The 21,175-nt window shown below is 39.5% G+C and overlaps 1 protein-coding gene across 1 annotated transcript in view; it reads right to left on the bottom strand.

Annotated features, from left to right (window-relative positions):
• The window catches only part of SMTNL2 (smoothelin like 2), a 39,705-nt gene extending 20,103 nt beyond the window's left edge, over positions 1 to 19,602 (bottom strand). The window contains exons 1-2 of the mRNA XM_053457228.1: positions 18,739 to 19,602; positions 441 to 522 (exon numbers count right to left, since the gene is read on the bottom strand). Coding sequence (XP_053313203.1) covers positions 441 to 522; positions 18,739 to 19,077 — 421 coding nt within the window. The 5' untranslated portion in view covers positions 19,078 to 19,602. The remainder of the gene's footprint in view (positions 1 to 440; positions 523 to 18,738) is intronic.
• Positions 19,603 to 21,175: the final 1,573 nt, after the last annotated feature.

Genomic DNA, 21,175 nt, shown 5'->3' with positions numbered 1-21,175 from the left:
GCCAATGTACAATTCTGCTACTGATGTAATGAAGTGTACACCCCCTTGAAGTGGCTTTATTAAGCATCTTAAAATGGAAGCTCTTCAGTAAGTCTTTTTTCTTTAAATGTATCCCATAATGATCTACCAATTTATAAATACATATGAACATACTTACACCCATATACACCCTATATGAGCAAAAGTATGTGGACACCCGACCATCGCTCTTATTTAAGCTTGCTGGACATCCTATTCAAAAACCATGGGCATTAACATGTAGCTGGCACCATTTTGCAGCTATAACAGCCTCCACTCTTCATGCGATTTTGTAGTGTGTAGTCCACATATGTATAACTGGGGGTCCTGGGTAATTAACAGAGCTCTGTGGAAATGGCTTGCCCACAACCTCCCCGGATGACAAATCCAACAAAATCATTCTCTGGCCAGCGGACAGTTACCTGAAATAGTCTGATGTCCATTTTCAACAACCGAAGAGCCGCTGGTTCGTGCGGAATCATCATTCTGCTCTTCGGGCACACTCTGCCAAAAGAATGGACCAAACATAACATTAGTCTGCCAGCTCGTTGGTGATTAACATTTAAGGCACAAGGGTAAAGATTATGTCAGCTTGAATAATGATAGGATTGCGGAGGCTTAGCAGCAAATAAAACCCATCCACACTGGTTGGCTGGCATGAATTTTAGGAGATTTTATTAGGTTTAGCGTTAGGATTAACTTTAAACAGCAGTCAGTCATCAGGTAACATTACATTAATGTCAAGTCATAAGAATGCTTCACAGGGAATTTACAGTAATGCAGAATTACTAGCGTATGTGCCCATTACTAATATTATGACCACCTCCCATCCCCCCCCCTGTATACCCGACTCTTTAAGACAGCACCTCAACATTCCTCACCCCCAATGGCATTTTCTAGCACAATATAATATTAGCTACATTTTTAATATATTTTTATTTATTTAAATTGAAAGGCTTTGGTGGCAGGCTGGTTTAATAGCATTTCTCTGCTCTTGTTGGAAAGTTTAGGGACGGTACTGTGAAAATCATCAAATGTTTTATGATGAGCACTTCTCATTGTACATGTCTACATCTGTGATGTATAAGTACCTAAATACCATGAACACCGAAGACGAGTTATATTGCTGAAAGTGGAGGAGAATGGTTCACTTATATCAGTGCTCCTAACGGTGCATATAACAGTCTTAACAAACAGAAAAAGTAATGGATGTCGCTGAAGTATAATCACATCACCCTCAGGCTGTGGGGTTAGCCGAAATAAAGAGTTAAGATAACATACCATATATTTCCAATACCAAGTGAAATACAAGGAAAGTAAAAATAAAAAAAATAAAATAATATATATGTAAAACACATAACACATGTTAATATACATGATTTGTTCTTTGCATAGCCAAGAATGTACACAACAACCCAGAGAGATATATAATGGATAATACAATGTTTATGCCTAAAAGTAAACCGCAACAGACAGTATTAACACGGTCAGATAACCATTAGCGTACACTGGACATAATGCATAACCCGAGCCACACTTACAGAGATAACATCCATACAGATGTGACTGTTCTAGCAGAAACACATGCTTTGCCCTAACAGATTTATTGCAGCGGTACCATGCTCAAAGATGTTTAATAAGTGGAGATTTGAGCAAACCAGGAGATAATGATCGGTTTATGTCAGGACTTTACCCTACTTTAAATACATTTAAGCTAAGTATTTATATCATGTCCCTCTGTAGTGCAGAATGCCAGGGGCATCATTTAAGAACCTACAAATCACCATACAATTAAGTTGTAAATACACAAATGAAGGCTATACACACTTTTCTATGACAGACTGGATTTAAACAGTGCCACGTGAGCGTCCGTAAATGCCGGGATATCAAGCGATGCTACGCTTTTGCTTTGTGGGCTAATACAGTGGGCTGAGGAATGTTTCTGAATGCAGCAAGCAACAAAAAATAATTGAAAGTTGAATTTTTAACCTTGAACCCCAAATTCAGTAACCCACATTATTTTTTTGTGAATTATCTTATGTGGAGAAAATACTTACGAAATAAAAACCCTTATGAACCTTGCAGATCTACAGGAAAACCTCCATTGCACAATAAAAACACTTTTTATTAATTTTGTTATGGTAATTTGAAACATCACTTGAAAAGACTCCTTCTAGACGGTAGATGGTTTTCCCTACTGCGTTTCTCCTTCTTCTCTTGTAGTTCTATAAATGTTTGCCTTTCCTGCATGCTCACATAGATCAATCTGAAAACAGATTATGGTTTATGCACCACGAGATATGGCAATGCATGTCTTTTTCATTAGTCGAAAGTATTTATATTTTCTTTAAAATAATTCCAAGGTTTATTTGTTAAATTCCATATAATACGGTTATACAAATTTATACTGAAATGGTCAAATATTCAGGCACATTCATTTCTAATTCAATATCAACATAATTTGGATGCATATTAATGTTATCAGTTTGAAACATTTGAAGTTGACAGATTGTTCCTACAGTTACTTTTGGAAGATAAGTGAGATGTAAAATCCACATGGGAAGTAGTACCAGAACACGAGATGTGGTTTCCTAATCAAATGCTATGAACTAGTGAATCAATGATTCCAACAGCAGACAAGAGCAATATAACAAGCTGTGTGGAGATCTCCACTAGACATGATAAAACAGATCTAGTATCTAAAAGGTAAATAAAAACCTTGCACAACGACTGCACTTATCTCCATCACTGGATATGAAGCCAGGAACATTCTGTCCCAGCGCATACCAGTTTCATTTATCCAGTAAGTGTGACCTGCTGGATTGGGAAGGTTCTCACTCTAAGGAACATGATGACCGTATAACCTGCTCTGCAGAGTGTTATCCATTCCATAAGAAAAACATTTCATGATCTGTATAAGCAGCCCTGTGCAAGACATTTATCTAACTCCATCACCAATTAGTACAGAGAACAATATGACCTAAACATGGAGGCCTGGACTACTAGGATTGCAAGAATTTCCAGCCACTGCCAAAATCCCGTTTTTCCTTGTTTCGTATTTTACTTCTCATAGAGCTTTAAGTGTTGCTTGATTAACAAGGCTTTTATGCAGAACTTGCACCACAACAGGCACAATTCTGTGTTCCCTCAATGGATTTTCCCATTTGGGAAATCTTGAACAGGAATGGATAGCATTCTCATCATAACAACAATGAAACAAACGGCCCTATCAGGTTGGCATAGTAATAAGATACATTTTATTTTTTTGTCTGCTACAGTTCTGAGCGCAAGTGGTTTCAGGATAACCTTTTAACATTCACAAAAAAAAAACCCATCTCCAATTAGGTCTTGGTATCAATCACAACGAATGTGTCTCTGTTACCTCCACGACGCTCTCACACACCAACTATCTTCTTGGGTATTATCAGGCCAACACATACCACAGATGTCCTTCCTCCCACATACATTAATGCTTCTGTTTGGAAATCAGCCCTGCATCTGGAGCCAGGCTCCTCTACTTGTATGATAGCACTAGCTTCCCTGTCAACGCTTATGATAGTTAAACTTTGTATAGCTGTTCTTATGGAAACAGATATAGATTAAATAAACAAAAATGTATTTATGTTGAGGTACACCGAGAGGCCATGTAAATGCCAAACAGTTATAAAGGCACCTATGATTTGTTTATGGAGCCAAAAGGGTCAGCACCCTAGGCTCTGTTTCAGGTACGCCCTCCTGTATGCACTTGGAAGAGAAACTAACGGCAGTCCTCCTACATGCTCGATGCCCTATCGAGTTCCTAAATGACATGAACAGACTGGTTACGCAACAACAGTTTGAATGTCGGTGCTATATAGTGTGTGAAAGCACAACTCTACATGCTTAGTGAGCGAGAGGAAGAAGAAACATTTTGGTGGGTATTAAGTATAAGGAGAAATTCAACAGGAAGAAAAAGGTGTAAAGAAAGGGGGACAAGATGGAAAAGAAAACCAGGTAGAGGAAAGGTGCTGGAAAAGCACAAACTTCATTCAATGTCACAGCATGCTGGGACAGTCAGGGGAGATGAAGGATCAGCCCATGATATCCATAACAACTGCTTCACAAAAAACGGCGTAATCGGGAGAAAAAGCAAACATACATAAACATGGACACCTCCAAAGAGTTCAAGTAGCCAAAGATGGACACACTTGTTCAGCTACAGGCTTGCTCTTCTAACCAGCCAATGACCAGAAGGAACACCATATAGAGATGTCTATGCAGCACTGCGAGAACCAAGAATATCGGCTACTATTGTGAATACGTGACCAAGGGTCACATAAATAATATCTAACTTTACCAAAAACTTGATGAGTGTTGCGCAATAAGCATTATTTACACAATGCATGGGCTTGATGAATAACAGCTGCCTAGATGATGGTATGCATCATTGAAAATCTATCACCACTCCCATTGCTTAAATATACAAATACGTCCTGTCCTATCCTTATGGACTATTCCTCTGTCTGTTTTTGTATGTACACGGAAGTCTATTAAGCATCTTCCATCACACTTTTTGATGCCTCATCAATGATTAACAGTGCTACGTCCTATGCGCAGATCCTGTAATGTGTTAAAAGAATATCATTCTGAAAAAGTGCACTGGTGATTTATAATCAGTCCCCAATGTTTGTATTAATGTCATAACATCCTCAAGTACAGTGCTGAATCAGTAATGCCACTTGGCCAGCAAAAGCATTTTATTAATATAAGTCATCTAAAAGGCTCAGAAGGTCACCCAGATACTTAACTAGGAATTGTCTCTAAATATTCCTCACAATGTTTTACATATACTGGATGATAAATCCATCCTATCTATAAACCATTCAACAGTATATTAGTCTGCGTAGTAATATAAATCAAGTATATGAAAAAAAACCAATAAAACAAAGAAAGAATTGAGAGAAAAAAATAGTAATAGGAACTGTTGCAATACTACCAGTTGGTAGTGTTCCCTAAATACCCCAAAAAAATCTATAAATTCTGGTGTATGTCCATATTATTAAGCCAGCTCTATTAAGTGAGCTTTTTGAATTAAATCCGGCAGTATTTTAGTGTTTAAACTCTGCAAAGTAGGTCTTAAAGGTTCCAGTGTCCATATTTTTAAGCCAGCTCTGAAGAAGCCCCTTGAGGGTGAAACGCGTCAGGTCACTGGCATTTGCAAGTTGATCAATTACTTTTGTTCAATTATGTATTTTAAATATTGATGCAACAAGTATCTATTAAATATATTATTTTTATACTCTGTAACATGTTTATTTGTTTTGGAGCTAGCACAGACACCGGAATGTATAGCTTTAGTATATCTATAAACATAAAGTAGCAAGGAGCAAACTGAAAATGGTCTGAATGTCCTATGACCTGAAGTTGAAAGGCCTGTCCTAATGTGCATTAAACACATGACAATTGAGCTAAATCTGAGTTTACAAAATACACCAAAAATAGAAGATTGTATCAATCAGAAATCACTATTGGCTGGCTACGTATGCCTAACACCTGTTACTTTATAACTAGCATGTTCAACCACAGATGATACATAATTTATTGGCTCCATAAAACAATTTAGGAATTGGAATAAACGATTATGTCCTAGATGGACCAGGACCGTCTGGAAACAAGTGTGCATACTGAGCATTAGTATCGACCCAGGCACATGGACACAATACTGGAAGAACATGGAAACATCCCAATGAGTTTCTCTTCTGTGTCCAGGGACATCCGAGTTGTGACACTAGGGCTTTACAGACTTGGTATAAATGGGCAAAAGTGGTATAATTCAAGCAGAAAGCAACTTTTTAATGTCCCCTCACTACATGCCTTTCAGAGGGTTAGTTATGCTGGATTAGATACAGAACGTAGCCCTCCTCTAGACACAGAGGGCGATAATCATACAGGAGCTACTCAGCAGTAGCCAGTGACCTACCAGTAACTATTAGAGACATACGGTCATGAGACCCCTGTCCTTGACCGTATGTAATACCACAGTTGGCGTTTCTAGTCACAGGTTTTATTCACGGTCAGAAATATCTGGTGTGCGCACAGAAATGCCTGAAAACAAATACCGATAGTTAACGTCAGCCTGTTGGACAAACTTAAAGTTTTATGCATTAAGCCCCTCCAAGAACACCCCGGCAAAAGGTCACAGTATCTATGAAGCTCCTATTGGAGGAAAGCTCTTGGATCCATGACTTCTAATGCTAAGTGTATCATGAATTAAATCTTATCATAATGTTTTTTGTTTTTTTTTACATGACAATATAACAGAGATCCGATCAATGAATAGAAACACTAGAGCAGCGAGATTACACAGTGAATTCTGGGGCCTGCCTACAAAAGTAAATTTGCTCATACAGCATAAAAATAATAGGTTGGTCTGTAAATGGATTTTTTCATAATGCAGCCTTTATCTCTACGACATAAATACGCTGCTTTGTATTTAATCTAACAATGGAAATATGTGTCTGGACTCCAGCGTAATCAGGAAAACAGCCCAGGGGGCTCATTAAATTTCATTATTCCCTGCTGGGTCAGAGAGCAGTGAGAGGGTGTTTGAGCTTCGTATTAAAGATTAGATAAAAAGATCACTTACAGAGGATTTTTTTCTTTTGTTATTTCTGGAATAACCTAGAAAGTTAATATTTAATACACATTAAAACAAAGCTCACACAGAACATGGTTAAATACTAAGCAAGCCTTGACTGTTTGAGTGCCGGATGGATGTGAGATGAAAAACTTTGCAGTCCAGCCAGGGCTGGTGCAAGGATTTTTCCCACCCAAGGCAAAAGATAATTTTGCCGCCCCATGGCTCCACCCACAAGCCCCACCCCCTTTCCACACCCACTTATACCCCACTCCTCCCCATAGTGACTGCGAGCCGCGGCCGTGCTTACTGAATGACCGCGCCCTGAGTCCAGCGAAGTAGAGTGAGATCAGCACGATCAGCTCAGACTGGCCATCTGGTACACCGGGCAAATACCCGGTAGACTGCCGACACTCGCCCAGTCTACCGATCCGGCTGCACTTACGTCATCAGGAGGCCTCTGGCCTTAAAGTGCCAGTGGCGCTGCGTCATGGCCAGTCTGACCCTGGGCACGAGCACCAATAGATTGAAGAGTATAAGAAAGTGTTAACTAAAAATAGATGTGTTCATTTGCTAAACCCTTAATATAAGAAGGAAGACACCAACTAAGCTGCTAACCCGACTAATATATACAGGTTACAAACTCATATGATTTTAAAGAAAAAGAAAACAAAAAGAACATTTGGAAGAAAAAAGAAGGGGCCTTATGTATTAAAGTTTTGTGTGATTCCGAGTTATTCTGGAAAAATGCTCTATTTCTTCAAATTAGCCCAATAGCTTTGTCATACAATTACTCGCAATTTAATTTGTTCCCAAGGCTACTATATGCTTACATGTGACTGCAATTACACAGACGACAAGTATAATGTATGCAAAGGATACAGTCTGCTGCCAAAAAGCGAAGGCAGCAGCCAAAACAGGCAGGTCTTTTAATGGCAATGGATATACGGACACGATACATAGGCAGGAATGATAAATAGTGCCTCTTTAGCAATGTTTTGAGAGCATAATGGTATGTCTGCACAGGATAAGCTAATTGGAAAAAAATAAGATAAAATTGCCCTGGCATGCAAACAGGAGTGGGGCATGTCGCACATGCGCAGCTGCATCACTTCAACGGACACTTAAATCAGGGAGACTTGCACAATGTTACGTTTCCCCAAGATGTGCTTCCAATCGCTAAGAACTGGTTTGGAGTCCCCGTAAACAGGATTCACAGATCTATTTTAAAAATACTTAGTCTCTGGGTTTTTGGACCTGTAAATGCTTCTAAATTTACTTATTCTAAATATATATATTTATTTAATATTAAAATTATTTATTGACTAAAATAGCGCCATCATATTCTTCAGCTCTGTATGATGGTTCGGAATCTGAACCCCACGTGTCTTCATAATGAGAACTAGGAGACTTACGAAGGGTTGACACCACAATGGCGACTTCAGATTGAAGAAACTGCGGTGCTCACATACATTTTACATTTGTCATTGATAAGTCAACATATTTTTTTTGCGACTGTGTTTAGAATCTAACATATTAATACCCTTTGTTTAGAAACTATATAGCGGGTGGACATTTTTTCTGATTACAGCAGAATAATAAAGGTAGATTGTTTCCTAATATAATATATTGTATATGCCCGTACGGACTGGACTAACCAGCAACTCTCAAGCTATTAATTTTAGGAGCAATAACCGCTCCGATTCAGTAGCATTTTTAGAATGCTCTAAAAATGACAACGGTAACGCAGTGCGGTGAGAACTTTTATCCTGCTGGTGCTTAAGAAAGGTTAATGGTGGGGGCAGGGACCATACGAAACTCAATAAATCAACACAAGGTCTCCAGCTGTGGACCTAAACTCCCATCACACGTCCCAAGAGAATCCACTTCTATGGTTAATGAAGTATTATGCCAGACATGTTCCTGGTCAGAGTTACCATTGGGGCTGTGATTGAGGTTTGCTTAACCTGTTCACCTGTAATACAAATGGAATCAATGTGAATAAATTAGAAGACACTACATACACTGTGCAGGGAAACCGCGTGACCTTCCTATACCTTCCATAATGGAAAACATGAGGGCAGATGACGTAATTACAGACAGCATAGACGTATGTCATAAAAAGTTGTTCACGTCTCCCACCAGCAAACCAGAACGTCTGTTTATGAACTAAAGCAAGCCAAGGATCCTGGGGGTTTCTGTTTAAATACCAAGTGTCAATGCAGCCTAAACAGCAGGCACATGTCCTTTTTCGGTTAGTTATTTCAAATACTTTTTGTAACTTTAATGAAATAAATATGACCGTAAAGTGGGCTGCCAGGTGGAAAATAAATACATTGTTTGTACTGGAAAGGGATACAAGTGACCTTAAATATAAAACGTTATTTTAACAACACATAAGAACTCGATATATATACTAAAAAAAAACCCCAACACAATACTCCATATACAGAGTGTATTTGCAATACGTACTTTTTTTTTAAAGAAAGAAAACATATATGGCTAGAAAGCCATTAACCTCCTTTACCACAAAGGTCAGTGCAAATCACCCTGGACAAAAAAAAAAAACAACACAGCCCCTACCGAAAGTATCAAGCTATTAATCACATGAGTAGATCCAAAGGAACCATCACCTCTCATTCTAGAAGTTACAGCTGTGAGCCTGGCCTCCAGGGACATGCACGGAGCCAGATGTGGTGAAATGATGTCATCGGGAACCAATCACAGTGCTCCCTACCAACAGCTGTCTGGGTCAACAGCCTGGTAATAGGACGGAGCTTATATTGAAATCCGTATTCTCATAACCAGACTGTGCATATCGCATATAACAGATTAAAAAAGAAAACAAAAAACAATAATGTAGATAAATGATATTGTTGAATTTTAATCGCTTGGCGGAACAGTGTTCGTTTCTGAATTATGGCCTACTTGTGGATACTTTAAAAAGAAACATAGCTGCAATGTTTTTGTTAACTTTAAGTTGATCCACAACCTATTAATTAATTTTGCATGGCGTTTTCACTTAATGTCCCATGATAGTCACTAGCCAGCAAGAAGTGATAATAATGTACCCCAGAGAAATTCTGCACCAGCATGCGTGCAGAATCCAATTTAGCCCAATTTCCAGATTGGTATACCAGTTATTAAACAAACAATGTAGGCATATGAAAAGATACAAAGTAAGGTACATCCTGCATGTATTATACTTTTTTTTTTTATTACTACTAAAAACGTGGTTAACGTAGGTTTTAACCTCACCTGAAGATCTGCCTTAAAATTATAATATTCTTCTGTCTTTTGATTTCCTTATTCTCCACTAAGAAAAAGACTTTTTGCAATATCGCTAGACAAGACCTGCTTTGTGATGATCTTCGTGTTTAAAAGCGTCAGCAAACATAATTCAGCTTTCTGGGGGAAAGGTCTAGCATTACTTAATTATACTTTACATGCCTTATCTAGGTAGCTGTTTAGCAAAAACTATCCTGGATCCTTCGTATGTATATACACGCTAACACTGCGGCATGTCAAGTAATGACACGTACCAAAAAGGTATCCCGTGTATCCCTCACAATATCCTCCGTGTGAATGTGCAGTGGGTAATTCTGAAACATGGTACAGTAATCAAGACGTCAAACTAAAAAAAAAAATGACAAGCTAACTTTTTGATACATTTTGACCTTATATTGTCATTGTAGTAGATCCCAAGGTCACTTGTTTTACTACTCACAACGCATGCGAGCATTTGGATAATTATGCAGTTCATATCATGATATTTAATAATCTTCCTAACTTTTACACGATCCTGAAGTGTAAGAAAAAATGTGTCCTGGTTTGTATTGAAAACTGTATGCGATTCGAGATATTCTCTCATTATTCTCTCATTATTTGACTGTAGCCCTTGTACTGAAGGGGGGAAAAATACAATTTGAGAAGAAAAAGTCAAAAGTTGAAGGAGTTTGATTTCAATGCAGTGGGTGGGTTAGGAATGTGCGCCGACTAGCAGAGACAACAAGCCAGACCTACTCTCGTTTTTTTTCTATTTTGGTTGTTCATGCAAGCCAACCAATTACAGTACATATGGTAAAATGATTTCAAATAAAAGAAATAAATAAAAAGTATAACTTGAGGGCTAAGTTGTAGAGGTCTTTTACTGATTTGATTAATGTGGCAATCGTACTATCATCATACTGGCCAACGCATTTACTATGGCCAAAAAGCCTCTTGAAGACACCACTAAGTCTATTCTTTGATGGGTAATAGGAAGATCCTATGCTTCCATCTAGCCTTCTTCTCAGGGAAGGGAGGAATGTGTACTGCTATCTATGGGCCTTTACATTTTAGAACTAGAACCTTGTAAACTGTTAGAATAAAAATGTAACAACTAGCAGTTGATAGGATTTAGGATCCAACCTAATAAGCAAAGTAATACACCAAGTGTGTAATATAATGAGCGAGGGACCAATAACTGATCATCATGCTATGCATTAAAATAACAAGGAATCCACAGATGAAGAAAGTTTATCTACCTCGGTTGACTCTGTTCCATTAAGTCTGTCTTTCTATGGGTGAAAGTTTCCATTGTATGTTTTCCATTTAAATGATGCCTCTTATCGATTTGCAGTGCATCACGTTTATAATATAAATGGGGCAGGCCTCAAAGGAAGAAAGCATTCGAAAGTTTGTCATCCATTTTGTTTTTCGATATTAAAAAAAGTTCAGATGTCTTGTGTATGGTATACAAAAAATCCATCATATTGGATAGATAAGTAAACAAAGCCAAAAAACAGTAAGAAACCAAAAAACTATTTTGGTGTGTTTCCAAGACTAAAAACAGAGGTCTGGTGTTTCACATTTGGCACCAGATAAAGTTGCTCTTGAAATGTCAAGATATTCAGCAGCCTTACTGAAAACAATGATCATATGCATGTATAAGTAACCATTTCATAGCATGAGGTAACTTGCAATGCAGCCGAACATCGAGCAGTACGGTCCGGCCTAGCCTATGCAGAAACCTACTACAAAACAAGGGTTGATGGCTTAAAGGATAGCAGATGTGTTACAATATTGCCTCAGGAAAGTGAAATGTGGTTTTGATGCCCAAAAGTATTGAGTGGGTTTTTAATCAACCTGCAGTAAAACTTCACTGGGATGGTTGAGCAAAAATGTGGACATTCAGAAGTGGTCTAAAACATATACCTTCCAATGCAGTGCAAATATTATTCCACACAATATATTATATATATTATATATATATATATATATATATATATATATATATATATATATATATATATATATATATATACATACATGAAATAAAACAGGGTTATGTGCCTTGAATGTTCCTGGTGAGGTGTACAATTTCAGACTTTTAGGCTCCTTAATTGATCGCAAATATAATGGCTGTACTGATTTAAAAAAATATATTTTCTCTAAATATGTATTAAAGATCAATAAAAATATTGATTAATTAACTCCTCTCATTCTGGCACTGTATGGATTTTGTGTCATTCTAGTCAAATTGTTAGCCATCTAAACAAGAACATAGAGAATAGATAATAGAATTTATTTATAGATAATAGATTTAATAGTAAATCAAACTTGGCCCACGCCGCCTGCACCCAATACGATGGAAACCAGGAAATCTCAGGACATGATCTTATCCGAAGATAAGACTTTGGCTACAACAGGTACCGGCTTTACTAAGCCTGCGGTGGTGGATATATTGAACCAACTGAAAGGTGAGCTGCTCCTGGCCAGTGTTTGGCTTACGTAGTCTAATGAATTTCCCTGACAGCTTTCTGTCTAGTCAAACACTTTGTTTAAGGGTCGGCAGCTTTGGATAGGCAGGAGTCACTTTAACAACCTCGGCAATGTAAACAGCACTTTACACCACATGCCAGAGCCAAACAGAGGACATGTAAAGCAGCCCAGACCCATCCTAAACTGTGTCAGGTGAAAAAAATAACCCATGGTGGGAACATGCACCCAACAGCTGGAGAATTCATTTAAAGCACAAATAGCCCTGACTATATTTAAATGACCATGCACTGGTATCACAGCCTTCACAATCAGTAAATTGTATTTGTAGGTTATGGTAGATACACAATTTAGTCTTTAGGAATAGGTAATTTCTGTAAAATCCAACAACAGAAATAAACAAGTAGGGATCTTTATTAATAAACATACCCGGGAACTCTCTGGGTTTGACCCGGAGATTGCCGGGTGAGCACCGCTCCTCCAGTTCAAGACCCGAATCCTCCGGGTCACGGGAGTGGGGCATTGACACGCCCCGCTCCCCACCCATTTTTCCCTTTAAATGGGGGTGTTTCCTGCTGCCGTCAGCGGGACCACCCAGCGACGTCAGTGTGCAGTTCTGGCCGCATCCCGCAAGGGAAGGCTCCGGGAAGCCGGAGCCCAGAAGTTCCCAGGTATGTTAATAAATATAGTCAATATTATTGGCGTCTCCATTATGAACAATGCTGTCTTATTGAAAACATTCTAAAACAAGTAACATAGGGTGCCTCGAAATTAGGCAATGTTTGGCCAAGATACAGCATCATGCTTATTGAATCAGACAACTTTTACATGAGTAATAACTAAATGTCACTAGCAGCTGTCATATTAAATGGCCCCATGAACACACATCATACACAGTAATTAGCATTAACCTTCATTCCTACCTAAAGAGAACATTAAAACACACAACCTTCAGAAGCATTGCTAAGGCCCTGCGGAAAGTGTACAGCATTACGACTGAAAGTCGTAAAAAGGTTTTAAGTCTGAAGGGAAGAATCCCAAATATATGCTGCCTTAGCACCTCAAGACCTCACGGACACAACACAGCACTGCAGCTCTACGGTTATATTTACCATCCACACAACACAATCTGTGTAATTCTAGCATATATATGAACCCAGTGTACGGACAGACTAAGGGCCCATATAAAAAAGGCCCAGGGTTAGGCTAGGGATGTTTAAACACAGAATACAAGTGGCTTTATGAGTAGATGTATAATGGCAACATTATTTGTACTCTGTATTATTGTATAGAACAAAAGGAGACGAAGGGACGATTCTAACAAAATGGAATATGAAACCAGCTATAGATTTCAAATGCAGGCTTTGTTTAGCTAACCGCCAAGTGACAATACAGAGGGTATGCTGTAGTAACCCCTTAAGGACAACTGGTTGTCCATAAACCTATTAATGACAATGCATTATAAGCCTGTACATGTATGGGTTTTGTCTTGAAGGAGTTAAAGAAATACACACCTCTACCATTATGGAAACTAAAAGCAGCGTGCTTACTGCATGAGAACATGAACTATGTTTGCTACTCAAAAGGTTAACAGGTATGGGGAAACAGAAATAGTTCTGCTCTTTAAACCCTAAATATAGGCTATATCTTTTCAAAGGTAGAAAAAAGTTGCATATCGTGTATTAAACATAATAAAACACATCAAATAGTATAAATACTGCACAAACTAACAGTACGTTTTTTACTAGGAAAACCACACAAGTATTCCATTCGTACTTGAGGGAGCGAAAGATACACGTATTAGTTATATCTATACTTGGTTCTTTAAGAGGTCTGTACATTCATATAAAAAACACTGACCAAACTATTAAAAACAAACACAAAAAAACAAGGGGAGTAAAATATCTAATTTCTGTATGTATGAGGATACTTTATAAGGTTTGGCGAGGAAATAACATAAGGACTGGTCCGGCTAGCTGCAAGTTTCCAAACTAGGATAAGATTTCGCTGGAAAACAATCTACCTGCTGAAGGGCTCGCCAAGGACTAAAACATAATTATCCTTCAAAACCGCGTACAGCACAGAGGTTAAGAGAACGCACATACCCCACGCCAAGCGAGCTTGGCTCAGACGCAGCAAAGCTTACCTGTAACATACAAGACATTGTCAGTTTGATGATCCTAACTGGGCTCTGTGCTGGACTTTTTGACAAGCTGACCGGGTACGGGGGCTACTTAAAGTGGTCAGCTATTTTTAACAATGGCACGGAAGGAGGGGGAAGGAGGGAATTCCACAGCAAGTGTCCAAGAGTGAAAGACATAAGGGGGAGTTCTACATATAACCACTTGATGACTTAAATTGCCCTGAATCATTCAGGGTACTTTGAAGACAGTTCTATATTAAACCTAGGGAGCCATTAGGATTTTTTTTTTTTTTTAACTCTCCCTTGATCTATTTTTGTTGCTTACATTATTAATCAGCGCGTGAATCCTGTTATATCTTAACACAAAAGTTTCCATAGAACTGACTTGAATGTTTATTGTTCCCTTTAGAAATCACGGGTTGTTTTCACACACGGGGTAATGCATTGCAACGAGGCAGGCAACTTTTTAAAATTTTTCCCCCATGTATAAATTTTTGTGACAAACAACTCTGTCGATTCAAATTTTATAAAGAAATTATACGTCTAGATCTATATCTCCAGCTCCTGACAGTTTATGAAATTGAAAGACGCGACCACTAAAAACTGTCAACCACAGGACAACTGCAGCCATATTTTCATGTTAAATACATATTGGGGACCATTTTGGATGGGTCCAAATGCACTCGTTCTTTAGTTACTAGGATTAGATTTTTATCTTATTTTATTCTTTCGTTAGCTGTCTCTGCTGAAAAGAGAAAAAGCATACTTAAGTTCACTCTTTGCGCATTTTCATTCTCTTAGAAGCTGATTTGAGCGGAGGTTCAACTGAAAAGAAGCTCAACAGCAGCAGCCAATTGCAGGTTTCCCATCTGACTAGCGCATATCCTATTGGCTGCTTCTACACTCAGTCAGACGAGTGCTACCGAGCATGTGCGGGAAATATACTTCATTACGCTTCACAGTTTCAGTAGAGGCAGATCAATAAATTAAATCAATCATTCTCATTTGAGAACTCCATTAACCAAACAATACATGTACTAATTTGCATGTCGCTCACTTAAATCCATTAAAATGGAGGTAGGCCTCACACCACTGCTAAATTATGTTCCTTTAGTGTAAACTCTAATGTAAATAATGGGGAACACTAAAATTGGCATTTAGGGACTACAAGGTGCCCTTTCCTGTACATTTTAACTGTTTATCTTAATCCCTTTTGCCACCTAGTAGTGGGCAACGGCATTACATTCTACAAGTAGAAAAGTTAAAGGGTCCACTCAGCTATCATATACGTTAACGTACTTATGCTGACTGGAATATCCTTTCATGACCCCACTTTGAATTGGGTTAAAACACAATCATTCCTTGTCCTCCAGCTGCAAAGCCAATATTAATGGTTCACAGCAGCTTTAAGGCCAGCCGTTGCCTATCCTGTTTGAATATTTATGAAGAAGTTGTGTAGTTCACGTCTCTTACAGCAATGCAGAGCAGATGACAGAATGACGTTCTGCAGACCCCTGACCTCCACTAGTCATTTATGATTCTCTCCACCAGGTTTGCACCTGGGAAACATCAGTATCAGATTCAACTAATGGAATTCCCATTGAAAGTGTGTGAAATTGTAATAGCTACAAAGGTTTTTTTAGGTGTAAGTTTGTAGGAGAGTTTGATGAAGAGCTTAAGGTTCAACTTGTCGAATTCACAATGCAATATGGAATGCCAAGACTGGAAAGTTTCTCATGTGAAAGTGCTGTAGAATGCATTGTTCCACCTCAAAGAGGAACCATGCAGCAACTTATTGGTTGCCCACTGGTTTTTCAATACATTGCATACGCAACAGAGGAAAAAACGACACAAAAAACACGCATGCAAATGTCAAGATATATCATTTGGGACTTTCCAACAGGATGTCTATGTGGGGGGTGCAACTGCAGAAACAAAACAAGCAAATGTATGGAATGTCATATGGCCTTTTGGGAGATGGTTCCACCTGCTGTGTGATCATCATGATGGGAAGTTAGTGACAGACTGACACTGATATGAGGTGAAAAGTACAATGAATTTCAACTCCAACAGTTAACTATTTGTCATGAAGGGCCAATATTGGCAAGCTTCTTCAGCAATAATGACTGACCTGGCTTCTGTGAGAGGAGACTATGAAGAAATCTCACTGAGTCAACTATACATAATACAAGACGGGTCAAACTCTTCCTGCAGGAGAATGTCACTGTGGCTGGCCCTACACAATGTATAGCGAAGTCAAGGAGTTGAAAGGACAACTCTCCTGTCAACTCTTCCATTCGTGAATACACCCTGGGGTCTATTCGTTAAGGGAGTGTCATCGGGATAACTGTATTTCAGCAAATTGACCTCACTATACATTGTGAAGGGCCAACCCCGGTGAGCTTCTACTCCAGGAGAAGATTGGTTGGCTCTATATAATGCATAGGTAAATTTGTGAGATTTCATCAGCTTTTAACTTATATATTAGACAGCCTTTTACTGGAGAAACATAGTATTTTCAATAATATATGAATAGGTGTGTAACTAGAGATTGTGGACCCTTTCATATAATCACAAAGTTAAGGCTTGGGCTCTAACATGGACAAAAATAACTGTGCAGCCAATGGTTGATGAAATGTTGCCCGGCTTTAATCCCATTGGTGTTCAGAGATCCTTACAGTTCATACTGTACATTGAAATGAGATGACAAAACCAGAACTAGATTGGGTAAAGCGGACCCTGCTCACAAGCTTACAAACTAGAGGGTATGGGGTGTGGAAGGACATAAGGAGAGATATAATAGATGACTGAGGGAGTTGTATTAGTGACAGGTAAGATATGGAGGTCCTAGTTGAGAAGATTGTATGCGTCTCTTAACTGGGTTTTGAGATTTTTCTGAATATTAAAGAGGGAGAGGGAGTTCCAGAAGTATGAGTCTTGTAAGAGGTGATAAGGGAGGATAGCCTGGTCCACAGGAAGACCCAGTGGATGTCTTCACAAAGTGGGGAAGCAGAAGACATGCCTTGTGTAAGGAATATAAGCCCAGCAAGCAGCAAAGGAAAGTCAGGACAAAGGAATACCAACCAGAATGGGGTTAAAATAATATTTAATGCAAAGTTGCCTTGAAATATTAAATGTGTTTAGTGTAAAAAAACAAAAAAAGAGAGCAACCACTTGTTATTGACTCGTGTATAGCATACACATTAAACTAATGGCCATTTAAGCTTTTCAGGTTATATGTTTTGTGTCGGTCATAAGAGAATTTTTTTTTATTTTCTAAAATCATACCTTCACTCATTCGTAGAAGACATGTTTATAGACAACATGAGATGAAATGATAGAGGAACATAAAGACTTTGTGTGAACCTGATAATTTGTAGACAATTCAAGAGAGGATGAGAACCCCTACGTTATCCTAGAGCTAAAAGATTGTAGCGCAGCAGAGATGGCGCTACCTTAAAAACAAAAAGCGGTTTAGGGCCACCTATGATCTAATGAGCCCTAAAAGATATGCGACATGTGAGAAAAGGATATACTCACTAAAGTAGGAGTCTGCAGGAGAGCTGAACATGGTGAAAAATCATACAATTCCCCTCAGTGCTTGAGTTATGCATCTTACAGGGCTGGTGCACCCATTTTACAGGAGAAACATGCAAAGGATGGCCCTTCATAATGTGTTTATAAAGAGTTGCAATTGGAAGCCAGCTACAAATGCTTTGTTACGTAAATAAACATTATATCCCAGTAACAAACTTACTTATCAAAAGTATGGCGTTGCTGAGTTTTTCTATGATTATTCGTATCATTACACTTAGGACCCATGTTAGAAAACATGCTCACATTTAAAAGTAAAAAAATAGTTGTATAAAATAAAAATATTACCGTAATTTTAAGTCATTATACATTACATTATAAGTACAATTCACCACAATTTAGTGAAAGAGTGTCAAACAGCGGGATCATAGCACTGGTTTTTGGGATGATTGTTCCCTTTTTGGCACTTTCTACCAAAATTGCTCTTTATACATAATATTTAGGCAGGTACAAGGTGGGCATTTTACTGTAATTTTTTGTCCATTGGTCATTAATGGTATTTCCAACAATGTTAATATATTTCGCTGCCACAAGTGTTGCTATAAATATAAATAAATAAATCTGATATATATTATATTCGGTATGTACTGCCCGGGCCCCCACTGACCTGCGCTTTCACGGACACGGAGAGCTGGGCGTGGCTGGAGTACCTGGTCTGCCCCTCCCCGCTCAGCCCCGCGGCACGGCTCAATAGCTCCACCTGGCGGCTCAGCTTGTCGACCTGCTCCCGGAGCTGCCGGTTCTCGCGCTGCAGGTCGGTGACAGAGCGGGACAGCGGACCCGCCAGCCTCAGCACGTCCTCCAGCTGCTTCTCCATCCCACGCCTGAAGCTGTCCATCTCGGTATGGAGCTCCTGCACGGTTTCACGCAGTGTGCACAGCTCGTCCTCCGGGGCTCCGCGGCACACGGTGCCCGGCCACACCGACACTTCTACTCCTTGATCCATGCCGGCTGCAGGAGGAGACTGGGTGCAAATAACGCTGGGTTATGGGGAATACTGCGCTGGACGTTTCTTTGCGAGTGCAGCCCGCTTAAAGGCAGGCGGCGAAGTCCTGTCCACAAAGCATCGTGTGAACAAATATAAAGAGTTAATTCTCCAGTGCGCGATGTACAGAGGCACCGATGTGTTACGGTAGAGCGATCGGCTCCTAGTGATGCATTACACCGTTTGCTAAGGAATATTACACGAGTCACTTCCGCCGTGCAAGGTGTGCAGCACCCCAGTGGGAGTCACTCCCGCCGGGTACAAACTGAGCTCAGCCACTCGAACCTGCGGCTTTAAAGGTACAGCGTCCCCCGAGTCACCGTGCTGGGACAGGGCAATTAAAGGTTTAGGCTCTGGAGCTAATGAAGCTTCCACAGATGCTTACAATGAACTCAGTTAAGAATATATCGTATGCATTGCGTAATCCCTGCGGACCGGTGATGGGAGCGCTCCTTGGATGTAGTATCCCACAGACTGAGTGCCTGACACTGGATGGTCTCACTGCACTCCCTTCTCACTGAGTCAGGGGAAGGAGATGCTCACGGGAGGGGGAGGGACACAGGAGAGGGGGGGGTCAGAGCCTGCCTGTCTGCACTGTCCTGTGTAACCAGGCTCTGCCAAAATAAACATGCTCCTTATCTATCTCCTGTGGATAATAGGAGGAGGGGGGACAGCAATGGGTAAAGCCATGGCAAAGAGCTGGGCATATGAGAGAATAACCTAAAGGGGAAGACATATGGAGCAAAAAAAATCTCTTTGATTAAATCCAGTGCTATATACATTATCACTACCAAAAAACCTGCTTTTAGCTCATTTTGTGCCTAGAGGCTGCCATCGGTGTTGGCGATGTGATACTTTGGGTGACTTTCTCTGTTCAAACATCACACTGAGTTGATTCATGATGGCAATTCTAAGCAAATTCTGCTTGTACAATGGAATACTTACCTCCACAGAGATTCCTTAGTGGGAGCGTCAAGCCTGGTGATTAAGACCGATCCATTCTGTTTACTACCCTGCACTATGATAAAGAGTCAAGAGTGTTTTGTCTAGTAGACTTGACCCAGAACACATGCAAATGACTAATACGCCCCTGTCTGAACACATTCTGTTATCCGTAATAGAACAGTTTACAAATCTTACCATATTTTTGAAAGCTGTTGTGTTGCTGTTTATCATTTTAGTGCTTTGTTAAGGTGACACTTAAAACTGGACACAAGATGCTGCAAGTTAGTCTTTAACTAGGGCTACCTGGCATCATCAATACCAATTTCCATACATTTAAAGATCTGAACCGAGTGGTTCTCATCTGCCATTAAATTCTAGGTAACACTCTCTCTGGTAGGGCATAGAAATCCCTGGTGTCTAGTTTTAGATGACCTGTCTGGGAATCTTAGTTAATAGACTGATTGACACTATTGCTGTTTAACTAACCATAGCAGACATAGTGTTACAATTACATTTAAAAGGGCTTCCCCACTTCAAAGCCACTGATCCTGCCCCTGTGGTAATGATTGCATGGCATGTAATTGTTAAGAGGACACTGAAGACCCACCTGCTCTCGCTTTTACACGGGTCATTGAGTTTGGAGGGAATGCAGGGCGTGATAGAGGGTTTTGGCCATTGAAAGATGGCCGGTGGCCCTTCGGCAGTTTCATCATACACTCCTGGCTTTAAAGCCATGGTGGGTCTAAGGTTGTCAGCTCTAATGGGAAATGTACAGGGGACTATCTCTACTTCTTCTAGACTGTAAGCTCATCTGACCAGTACCCTCCTTAACTTTTGTTTCTGTAAGTCCAAATTGTTATGTGATGCACTACTTGTTATGTCCTGTTTACCCAGGGTATGGTGAAGCTATATAAATACATTTTTTTGTGTCATAAATGTTACATCATGATAAGTCACGCGACACCATGAAGCACCGGGTTGTTGGTGATTTTGCTCATTCACAGATTTGTTTTTTTGCATGACTGTTTTAGAAAGTTTTTTATGTGACTTGGCAAGATCATTTTTAATCACCCATAATAACACAAAAGGCATAAAATTAGCAACACGTACGTGC

The sequence above is a fragment of the Spea bombifrons genome, chromosome 2, assembly GCF_027358695.1.
Source record: "Spea bombifrons isolate aSpeBom1 chromosome 2, aSpeBom1.2.pri, whole genome shotgun sequence".
In the NCBI taxonomy this organism is placed as follows: Eukaryota; Metazoa; Chordata; class Amphibia; order Anura; family Pelobatidae; genus Spea; species Spea bombifrons.
This window is presented reverse-complemented; position numbering and strand designations above follow the sequence as displayed.